Source organism: Eurypyga helias, unplaced genomic scaffold (genome assembly GCF_000690775.1).
Source record: "Eurypyga helias isolate BGI_N326 unplaced genomic scaffold, ASM69077v1 scaffold39372, whole genome shotgun sequence".
In the NCBI taxonomy this organism is placed as follows: Eukaryota; Metazoa; Chordata; class Aves; order Eurypygiformes; family Eurypygidae; genus Eurypyga; species Eurypyga helias.
In genome coordinates, this window is record NW_010238558.1 from 13,239 (window position 1) to 25,183 (window position 11,945).

At 51.0% G+C, this 11,945-nt stretch overlaps 1 protein-coding gene across 1 annotated transcript; it reads right to left on the minus strand.

Annotated features, from left to right (window-relative positions):
• Positions 1–234: 234 nt before the first annotated feature.
• On the minus strand, positions 235–11,722 carry FAM207A (family with sequence similarity 207, member A; the record flags this gene model as incomplete). The annotated part of the gene is made up of 4 exons (XM_010147882.1): positions 235–361; positions 2,309–2,377; positions 7,667–7,814; positions 11,654–11,722. Coding segments are annotated over 4 exons (413 nt in total), but the record flags the coding sequence as incomplete, so codon positions are not given.
• Positions 11,723–11,945: the final 223 nt, after the last annotated feature.

The window sequence follows — 11,945 nt, forward strand, 5'->3', positions numbered from 1 at the left end:
GCTCCAGCACGCACAGTCGGTCCCAGCGAACACCCTAGAGGGGTTTACCCTCTTCCTCCTGCCTCAGCCTCTTGGAGAGATGCTCGCTGATGGCCATGAGAGGGTTGGCTCTGTACCTGGGGTTGGTGATGACCTCATGAAACCGAGCTGAGAGGTCGTGTTAGTGATGTGCTCCTTCCCAGACTGGAGCCCTCGCCCCGGCTCCAGCACGCACAGTCGGTCCCAGCGAACACCCTAGAGGGGTTTACCCTCTTCCTCCTGCCTCAGCCTCTTGGAGAGATGCTCGCTGATGGCCATGAGAGGGTTGGCTCTGTACCTGGGGTTGGTGATGACCTCATGAAACCGAGCTATTTCCTCCTCTCTGAGGAAAGAAAAACAACACACAGATGCTAAGTGCCTCATGCAAAAGGAACTGAGCAGATAAGAGCAGAACTCATAAAGCAATGGGTTTCTGTACAGACAGAATGATCCTGTGTGTAAGCCTCAAACAGAATCAGGGCAAGAAATAAACCTAATCTACCCCAGGGCAAAGCTCAAATCGCTGCCAGCTTCACAGGAGCCAGAGACTTGATCTCATGCTACAGAGACAGAAACAATCACGTTAGTGTCCAGCATCACTTGAAATCTTTTCAGAGCTTTTCCCCAGTAAATCAGGAACAAGAGTGCCTGGCAAATCACTAAGGATGAAAACTACTTCAGACTGCACTAGCACAAAAGCAGATTCTGCTTTTGAGAGCTCATCTACTGACTCTCAGTGTAGAGGCTTGGCAATCCTATGTGCAACACTAGATAGACACCATGGGAGGAGCGTGGCAGAATTACCTCTGCATGCTTGGTCACAGCTGGTTGCTGTGGAAATGGTCTTAAAAAGCAAGCAAGCAGGGATGAACAAGAACAGAGCAGGAGCGTAAAAACACCCTGTGAGTTTTCACATGTCACATCCATCGTGGCCTCCCCATCTCCCTCCTACTGCCAGGCTCTCCACATCCCACCCAGACCCACATCTCCACGTTCCTGACAGTTGCTGTGGATCAGCAGTGCTCTTCAGCTCATTGCATACAGCTAGCCCCCTCCCTAGCAACATAGAGCTAGCCCTTCCCTGCAATGCCAGCCCTGCCCTGCCAGAAGAACAGAGAGAGAAGCCAACCCTGAAGCTTGGGTTGTGGCAGCTGGGGCAGTAAGATGAGGCTTAGGGAACTTCCAGAACTAACATCCTGGAAAATAAACCTCAAGACCTTCATCCAAACTTTTCCCCTCCCAGGAAGCACAGACTTCCCAGACAACTATGGCAGGATACGTGCCACTACTCGGTGCTTCTGTCCCATTTTGTGAAGAGGAGAAGAGTGGGGCACACAGGATCATTGGGTTGCTGACAATCCAAGATTGTGGTGGAGCTGCCTATTGGGATTTAGATCTGTATACAAGTCCCTCCTCAAGCGGTGTTCCTTACCCATGAGCTCCAGCCCAGTGAGACACTCACTGGGGCACTCAAAGCCATGACCCTTGGCCTTCCGGAACGAGCCAAGGAGGGACTCCTCAGGAAGGCAGGACTGAGCAAGGGAGGCATCCCAGCACCGACACCGGCCAGTTCCAGACAGAGAAGGGTATTCACCGAGTGTGCTGGAGGGCAGTGCTGGGATCTGCAGACTGACTGTTCTCCTCAGCCTCAGTTCCAAGCTGAATGGCTCAGAACTGACAGAAATCCTGGAAACAGGGGTCACAGAAAGAAAACACTGACAGATTGCAGTGCCTAGCCCCAGGAGAGCTTTGCTGAGGGGAAATTAAGTTCTTGATGCCTCGTGGCAGTATAAAATATGCAACAGATTACACAGAGGAATAAAGAGTTGCCAGACCAACTTCAGGAATTATTCACAAGCATTTAGTGCTTCATTTTATAAGAAAAGGTTTGGCAGGTACCAATCTTGGTCTTAGATCGCTTCGATTTCACATGAGAGAAGCATAAGCAGACTGAATCCATTTAGGACTGACCTAAATTGACCCTCACAGGGACTAAGACAGAAGGACATCCCCCAACATCCCACACTGTGCAAAGGGGAAAATCAAAGCTGCCCCCTCTTCTAGGGCCTTTGGGTGTGCAAGACCAAAACCCTAGAACTGGGTGCCCAGAGAGGCTGTGTGATCTCCATCCTTGGAGATACTCAGAAGCCACATGGCAATGGGTCCTGGACAACCAGTTCCAGCTGACCCTGCTTGAGCAGGGGGGTTGGAGCTCCAGAGGCTCCTTTCAACCTCAAACAGCCTGGGATGCTCAGCATGGCCTGGACACTGCAGCTGTCTGGGTACTTACAAGAGCCGCTGCTTCTGAACTTGCTTCATTAGACAGAAGTCTTCTGGTTCTGCCTTTGCTTTTACGTGGCTGTGGAGAGAAGAAACAAAACAAGTGAGTGAGTATTACAGAGGAGTGGTAATTTAGCAATTGCTGCGGAGATGGAACAAGTCCAAGGATTCTGCAGCTGCCTTCCCAGAAAGTATAGGTAATTGTCCTGTATGGAAATTGTCCTGAAAGGCAATTATTTCCATAGCCAGACAGTAATGGAGACACAAACTTTTTCCGCCACAGCCTGACAACAGCTTAGGAATCAGGACTGAATGGGCAGGAGGTAAATGCACCGAAGAAAAATCAGTTCGCTTAGCTCTAGAACCGGCCATTGGCTGTCCATGCCCAGATCCCTTTCGGCTTATCACCATCCTCCAGGTCGAACCGATACCGTTGCTTAGAGAAAAGATCTCATCGAACTTCCCCTCCCTGCCAGACACGTGTCACCTCTGCCCATCTCATGCTCCTTGGTAACGCCGCAAAGCTCCAGCACCAGCAGACGTCGGTTATAGATGTCTGGGGTTACTCAGCAAAAAGCCCCACTTCAGATCTGGCAGCCAGACCACTGGGGTACAAGGTGTCACATATTTTAGGATAAAGAATGGTAATATTCATTTCCCCCCTCCAAACACATATCTTCACCAAAGGTTTGGCAGTTTAAGTCGGCTGCAGGTTGGCTGGAGTGAAAGCACAACAGGGCTTCAGCTCTGGCCACCAAAGACAGGTTCTGACAGCCCCAGGAGGTTACGACATGATGAACTCGCAGGACGGTGCGGTACATGCAGCTGAGGCACAGCAACAAGCACAGATCTGAACACTCTGCATGCATTTCTTATTCCTGGGCAAAGTCCAAGGAGACCAGAGGTGTAATCCCATCCTGCACAGGATGCTGGAAGTAGGCGGTGCCCAATGCCAGGCAGCAGCAGAGATTTGCCACAAAGCCAAGCACTGAGCCCAAGCAAGCGACACACAGGAAGGGCAGTGACCGCTTTCAGGACTTAAAAGTGCGCAAGGGGAGGTGTTGGTAGAGCTGGACGTTAAGGAAAGGAGAAGAAACTTCCATTCTTCAGGATTACACAGATACAGAAGTAAATGGGAGAAACAAGTGGGGAAGGAAGGAATCTTCCCTCACTGGTGGATGCTGCCCCACCTCACCTACACCAGAGCCCTTCAACATGACAGTTCCTCACCTTCTCTTCAAGACAGCAGGATCTGGTCTCCTGCTGGCAGTGTTACTGTGACCTCCTCTTCCTATTTCCCTCTCTGACCCACTATCCGAGATACAGAAGTAAATGGGAGAAGCAAGTGGGGAAGGAAGGAATCTTCCCTCACTGGTGGATGCTGCCCCACCTCACCTACACCAGAGCCCTTCAACATGACAGTTCCTCACCTTCTCTTCAAGACAGCAGGATCTGGTCTCCTGCTGGCAGTGTTACTGTGACCTCCTCTTCCTATTTCCCTCTCTGACCCACTATCCTCCCTCCTTTTATTCTATGCCCTATTCTTCCCCCCACTCACTTTCATCATCCCTCTCTACTCCATCAGCTCCTTCTCCTCATCTCTCCCTTTCCCCATCCTGGCCCATGTTACTTTTCCCTCAGGCAGGGTGATCCTGGTGAACCCAAAGTGCTGAGGGCTGCTCTGACCACTGCCCCAATCACATGGGAATGACCCTCAGCCCAGCACAGTGTTCACAGTTCCCTGCCAGCCCAGACAAACCCAAACAGAGCGGATGTATGTCAGCCAGCCTCTGCAGCACAGAGCCCGTGCAGCAAGCAGCAGCCAGGCAGATCAATGCCCACACACTGCTCCTGTCCCCTGCAGTCCCTCTCGAGGTCACCCCAGCACTACCAGTGTTACGCAACAGCCTGAGAGCTCATGAGCAACAGCGATCAGCAAGAGCAGACAGCTACAGGGATTCGAGCAGCTCCTGTCACACTGCTGCATCCACTGGTACTGCAAGACATGGAAAGCACAGGAAGCATCTCCGCTCTCTCCATGTCCATTACTGCTCGGCACAGGAACAATTTCTTGTCCCAGTATGCCTGGATCACCTACAGAAGCAGAGAAATCCCTTCTCCAGTCAGATGGCACCGCAGTCACCAGAGCAGAGGCTTGCCAAACGTGCGTCTGCCACCAAGTCACCATGGCAGTAGCTCTGCGGAGGGTGATGATGCTTAAGGGAAACCTTTCTAGGGTACCTCCCAGGCTGTGAAAGTCCACGTGCCCCAGAGGCTGGGTCTCTTGGGACAGCTTCCTCTGCAACACACCACGAGGGTGTGGGGCTGCTTCAGGCTGTGTCCACTTCTGCCTGCAGCCACCCCACTATTTTAAAGGACTCGGTGCTTCTGAAGGCTTTTCTGTTCCACTCAACAGCTCTGCCCCACTGGCCTGGCAGGTTCGAAAGGCTGCTGCTTGCATTTCCCCCTCCTCAACCACCAGCATGCTGCCTGCTCACTTGGACCGTGTTAGTAGCCCTGTTTCATTACACTTCATTGCCTTCATTCATTATAAAACAGAATAAAAACCTCACTGTAATGCTCTCTTACCCAGCAGGAGATCAAATTCCTGGAGAATCTAATCTTTTATTAATAATGCTGACAAATCACCAGAGTATTACCCTTCATTTATGTAATGATTCCAATCCTATAAAAGCCTCCTCTGGTTATTTCACACACTTACACACACACATCCCCCCGCACCCCAGGAAGGTACGAGCCAGCAAGGGGAGAGCAGCACTGTAGCTCCTCCATGCCAGTAACCAAGGGGGGCTGCTTTTTGGTTGGCATGTCATGGGCAAGTTGGGCAACACCAGTCAATGCCAAGCTCCCACCTCTGCTGTGCTGACTGCAGACAGTGCTGGCCAATCCCAAAATTCTCAGCCAGGGCTGGGCTTCTCTACTCTGCTACAGTCCCACTGGGCTTTCCAGACACCAGACCCTTGCAGCCAAAGCGAAAACTGAGCCAGAGGATGAGCCCAGGCTTCCAGAAGCAGAGAAGGGCTGGCACACTCCCACAGGAGGTCTGGGATCAGAGAGAGGAAGCTGACAGTGCTTCTCTGAGGATGTCTGGCTAGAGATTTGTGCGAGACCACTGCAGGCTTCCACGTGTGCCACGCAGCCTCTGCCATGAGGCGTGATTACAGAAGAGAAGAGCGACTGTGGTCACTGGAAGGACCATTCTGGCCAGTGTTCTGCCTTGAAGCAGCCTGCAGCAGTCGGCCACAGTGGGGTAAGATGAAGGCATGCATATAGCCACATCCCCTCCAGCATTTGCCGCTCAGGGACCTTGTGCCAGCTGCAGTTTCTATCTGTGCTGCAGTTTATAGCCATGCAGCAGCCCTCCAAGGATCTCTCCTCACTGGATTTGTCAGGTGTCACCTACACACAGAGGCTTCCGTCAGCAGGAGCTTTGCAGAACAGTGAGTCTCCTGCTAAACTGAACAGGGTACTCCCTAGCTGTGCTGGATGTCCTTCATTTCTCATACTGGAAAAGAAGAGGAACTACTTCCTAACCACATCACATTTGATTTCATAGACCCTTATATTCCCAAGCCTTTTTGCATCTATCTCCTGTCCAGGCTGAGGACTCCCTATCTTACTTAGTCACCCCATGCGTAGAAGCTGTGCCAGACCCTTCACCATCACCCTCGTCAGCCGTCTCCAAGCCTTTTCCAGTTCTACTCCATCTTTTGAGCTGGTCCAGAATTGCAGGCTGCAGGCACCAAGGAACGCAATCCCTGCCAGTCCTCCCTCCCCAACATGCATTTTCTGCAAGCTGCCTTCCTGGATAGCTGGGGCTGAGGGAAAATGGTGGGGGGGAACGACACCTGAACACAACCTGGAGTCAGATCCCACACATGGGGACACATCACCACAGAAAGAGGGCAAAGCTGCCTATTCAGCCCCAGGCTAAGCTCCAGCCCAGGACTCTGTCCAACCAGCTCTCAGTGCTCTGCAAGACTTGAATCCCTGCATGTACTTTTGCTGTTTGTTCCCACTGAAGGAGAGGGCGGGCTGACTGAACACTGTGTAACGAGAAAAAAAAAGAAAAAAACTGCTATTCAAAGAATTAGAAGCCAAGTTAAGGAAGGAAATATTTTCCCATGCTTAGATGCAAGGTTCATAGCTGCTGTCTGTCCGAGGAGTGGCTTTCCAGAAGCACAGGGAACTGCCAACTGAACCATGCTCTGTGAGTGGGTGTCCCACATGGCTCAGAGTTTGTTTTTGGGGCATCCAGCACGTCACAAGAGGGTTCACGGTATCTCCAGCCTTGATCTGCAACCAAAGAAGAGGGTGCTTCGCCAGACAGCCGCCTTCTTGGCTTTTCTGTAATCAAAATGCTTCCTCATTCCTGTCAAAACAAGTGCCTAGTTCCAATCCCGACTGAGCATCTGGGGAGGAGGAACAAGCATTTGTGCAGCACACCGAGCACTTTTATTCCGCGCTGGAGGATGCAAAGGCAGCTGCAACACTAACCGAACAGTCAGGCAGAGCAAACGTAAAGGCCACCAGAATCCACCCTCCATCTGGCAGGGACGGCTGGCACGCTGGGGTCAGGGGATCAGATCCCTTCTCTTTCAGTACAATAAAGGGAAGGAAACAACATCTTTTTGCTCTTGTCCGTGGTCACATTCCAAGCACAGAGGGCGAACAGAGTCTGGCCAGAACGTAAAGCTCTGCTCCAAGGGCTTGGCCTGCCTCAGGAGAAAGCCTGGAAGGGCAGAACAGCAGGCTGCAACATGGCCAGAGGCTCATGTGGGAAGGGAGTCAAACCCCTGGCAGGTAGCACTGTGCTCTGGATCCCTGGCTCTCCAGATCTACCGGCGCTGTGTGACGGCGGGCAAGCCATCATCCCAGACTTCACCGCTTGCAATACAAGAGTACGTCCCCTTTGAACGCTGCAGACACAACCTGCTAGAAGAGAATGGGTTTCTCCTGTTGAGTCACTTTTGCTGACAGTTACGCTGAGGACAATTTTCATCACAGAAAACACACCTCAAGCCCAGATTCTCGGGTGAGCTCAGCAGCATTACACTCTGGACACTTTTGTGTCACTCTTGCAACTTCCAGGACATCTGGTTGCTCCCAGCCTGTCTCATGCTAAGCCTCATCCCAGCAATACAGCCCCCCTTGCAGCTGTGGGTTCAGAAGACACATTTAAGCTTTTTTCTCATGGCAAAGCATGGAAAGGGGCAAAATGGAGTTGAGAACGAGGCTCTGCTCTCCTGACCATGCTTGCATTGCCTATAGCTACAAGCTGAGCCAAAGAGCACTTCATCCTATGGGAAGAAGGGAATTACACAGCCGATCCCTAAATGGCACATACCTCTTGGGTGGTTTCCTTCCACCTGTGGCCAGGTTGGAGAGCTCAGGGAGGGCTTCCATCAATGGCTGCATATCTCCCACCACAGGGGTTGCTTTCCGCTTTGCTTCAGCTTTTTGCTTCTGCTTGGCTAGCTTCACACTTTCTATTTCTGAATCAGAAACAAGACATTACTGGAGGAAGGGGAAGCATTTGCAAGAAAGAACCCTTGAGCTAAGAAATTCATAGGCTGCTTCACCCACTACAGGAACAACAGGCCAGAAATTATTTAAACCAGGGAAAGACTGAAAATAATGCAGCTGGGTAGTTCCCTCTATTGCTCATAACTACATACATCTCTACTGACATTAGCAATGGGAAGTGAAATCCCCAGACCGATTTTGTCTGAACTGTTTCCATCCCTTACACCGTGGCACGCGAGACGGTTCATTGCTTACAGGAACGTGGCACAGGACTCCTAGGGTGGAAAAAACCACGCTGACCTCTCATGGAATTGGAAGAGACAAACGAAATACAGTCAGCCCCACACATGGCATTAAACAGTCCCAGGCCCAGCTCTGCTTTGCCGTTGGGACAAAACAATGGTCTCCCAGCACAGGCAAAGAAGATGGACTTAATTTCAGTTGTTTACTTAGTTTGGAGCAAGTCAAGGTCTCACCTTCATGACCCATGGTGGAGCTCAAGCAGCCAGATGTGGGATAAACTAGGTCCTTAGAAAAGCCCTGCACCAAGTGGCAGACACAGAGGCTGAGGCACAGAGACCGTGTTTACTGGTCTCGCTGCAGCAGCTCTGAGCAAGGCTGGGGGCACATAAACCTCTACAAATGCTACAGCAGTCTCCCTTCTCGGCCATGGGAGATGGGCACTGAAAGCCACAGGCTTCTGCCTCAGTCCTCAAGGCTCCCTGGCATAGACATCAGTACTGCAGCTGCCCAAGCCTTACAGAGCCAGCAGCCTCCAGAGTGAGCCCCAGCAGAACATGTTCCCCTCCAGAAAACAGCTACAAGCCTCCAGCTGAGCTCCAGGATGCTCAACTTGTCCCAGAAGTCCCTTGATGATGCCACCAGAAACAACTAGAGCTCAGCTGGATCCATGAGCTCCCTTGTCCTTCTGCCAGGTGATCATTGGGCCTGGAAACCCACCGCACTGCCTGGACACCCATGAGGGGTACCAGCAGCGTAGGGTACGCGATGGAGGACTCCACCTGCTCCATGTGTGCTCAGCGGAGGCCGCAGCAGAAGATCAGGCTTCTGCTTATTGCCTTGAGCAATGAGCCTATTGCCAGGACGAACTAGAAACTCCCTCTCTGGCTGATGGAGTGGGGTCAAGCTGGTGACACGGGGGGGCAACAGCTTCCAGCACAGCGTGGCCACAGCAGTAAGACTAAACCAGTGTGAGTAGTTTTGGTGGGCACATGAAAGCAGCCAGTCCCACTCTACAGACTGCAGGCAAGATACCACCAGCAGCAATCCTGCGGCCCACCTTCATAAAAGAACTCCTCAAATTCACTGGCCAGCTGCTGGCTCCTTTAATATGTCTTGTTTGCTCCCCAACTCAGCTGAGTCAAAGAGAAACAGTTTTTCATGAAATGCAATTTTGCTGTACATGGATGTTTGTGACAAATCTGGATTGTAAACGCATCTCCTCACAGCAATCCCTGCCAAGAACACAGCTTTCTGTTCTGTATCACTTCTTTTTTTGGTCTGGCTTTATGAAGCTGACTCCTTCAGTGCTTTCATAAACAGTATGTGCTCAAAATTTTCAGACACCTGATTCTGCACAAACATCCCAAATTCTTTTCCTATGAAGTGATGTTCGTCTGAGGAGGCATGGCGATATATGTATTTTTAAATGTGCATACTTCTAATGTCTGAAGCATTGCATAATTTTTTTCCCTCTCTGGTCTCTCCTGAGATAATTTATTGGAATGGAAGAAATCTCCAATTTTTGCGTTTGCTCTACTGGGCTGAACTTTAGTTCCCAGGGTCTTGGCATCCAGTGTCACAAAAGCGGCCCTGGGACAAGCAGAAACAACAAACTCTTTGGAAGATTTAGGAAAACACAGATCTAAAGATAACAACTTCAGCAGTCCGAGTTGGGTTTTCTTCTGGGGGTAAGAGGAGCAGGCAAAGACTATAAAACCCACAAACAATTGGCAGAGTTATCCACATGGGATAACAATCAGCGTGTGTCAGTTGACTGCAGCTCTTTAAGGTCACAATATTAGAATGCCAAGCTTCCTTTTAAAAGTCACCATTTCTGAAAATACCAGTTCATTTCACTCAGTTTCCCTATGGATGTTTATACAGGATCTTTCCAGCTATTCCCATTTTCTCCATAATGAGCTGCACACCTGGTACTAACACTTGCTGACTTTTCTTACAGAAATCCCTGGGTACTTGCTACCCTTAGCAAAGCATTTGCTAGAGAATGCTGGTATTTGCCAACTGGCCCCAAGTTTAGTGGGGGAGTCAAGAGAGCCAGCAACTTAGGTACTTCGGTATCTGTACAGCACTTGCAATACCTAGTGTCTTCCAAGGCAGAGACAACTTGGCCTGAAGTTTCCTATCTTGGTGTTCTCCCCAACGTGAAACCCCTGCACTTCATTTGTATTCCCCCTCAGCTTCGTAACTTCAGAGCCAAGACAGGAGGAAAGAGGCCAGGGCAGGTCCAAAATAACCTATGTGGTCTCAGACTGATCCTACAAAGGCATATGCAGGAGGACAAGGTTAAAGTGTAGGGATCCTGCTCCTGGGCTTTTCCAAGGTGGCTGACCTTGACTACGGGAGCTGGGCTGTCACCTAACTGCAGGAGCATGTCCTCTGTGTCTTGCAGAAGACACAATCCCGTGGATTCCTTCATAAAATGCTGCCAAGGACTCGCCTTTCTCCACAGCACCTGGTACCAGTCCTGGTATGAGGGGAGGGGAAGCTCAGCAGTTCCCTCCTGTGTTCCCACGATAGGATCAGACAAGGAGCACCTTTAGGAGCACCAAAATTGCAACCGGCAGGCCAGACGTTAGGAGTAGCAGAGCCCTACTGGGACACCGAGGTTTGCGGATGTCGAAGACCCTTGGAAGTTGTTGGTTGGTGATAGGGAAGAGGTTTCCTGCACACTCACCGTGTTAAATTAATGGCTTTTTGCGTCAGAGGAGCCAGAGACACCTTCTCTGCGACTGGGGAAATCACAGGTTGATGGACTTGAGCTCAGGGCTCAGGAACAGAGAGCAGATGGTGCGGCAGAAAGCCACATCCCTCAGCCCCAAACACAGTCTGTTAGCGACTCTGTCGGGCAGGGAGGTGTTAGGGAAAAGCGTGTCCCAAGAACAGCTCCAGGTGGCAAGAGGAATCCCTCTACTACAGCGGGTGTCTCTTCCTCTGCTGAGATACTTGAAGCAAAACCACACACACTTCCCACAGGAAACAGGAGCATTTCTGTTTAGCTCATATTTCACAGCCTCCGCAACGGCCAGACTGTCTACTAAGTGGGTTCACTATCTGTGGGACATGGAAAAGAGCAGTAATGCAACCAGAGGCCTCCAGAGACCTTCCTTACTGAAGGGCAAGAGGGCCCATCGCAAGCTTTCACCACAGAGGCTTGGGATGAGCTGGTGGCTACGTGGGGCTCAGCTCCAGGCTGTCCTACTGTCCTCACAGCTGCTCACGCAGGAGGAGCTCTGCTACACAGCTAGTCACATCTGTACCAGAGCTATTAAAGATAGAGAAACATGCTAAACCTACACAGGCACAGTGTCCTATCTGGACAAATAAAGGGTTTACGTGTCACATCGCACCTGGAGGAGGAAAAACGATGAGAAACAACACCTGGGACCTGTACTCCATGTGCTGGGGAGCAGATGTGAAGGTTTCCAAGAAGCATTCATCCTCCCCCAGCACTGACCAACGCTCCCACCCACGCCCCATGTACAGACATCCAACAGAGCCACACTACGCGGCACCCAGTCCCGCCACGTTTCGGAGGAGTACTTACTCTGTAGCCATCTTTCTTTCCTCAGCTTCATTTTTTCTTTTTTGGAAAGAATTGGTTTTTCTTCTAAACCTAGAGGAAAAGAGAGACGTTGAGATGGAGCCTGGCTCCTGCACACATTCAGTGATGGGCATTTCTCAAGGACAGCAGAGTCTGGAATGTTTTGTTCAGCCCCCGATGCTTTTGAACTCGCCAGCGCGTCGGGCAGGCTGCGAGCAGACCTGGGGCTACCCCACACCTCAACCTTCAGCTGAGCACATCAAGCCCGGCTCACTCTCAGTTAAGAAATAAGAAA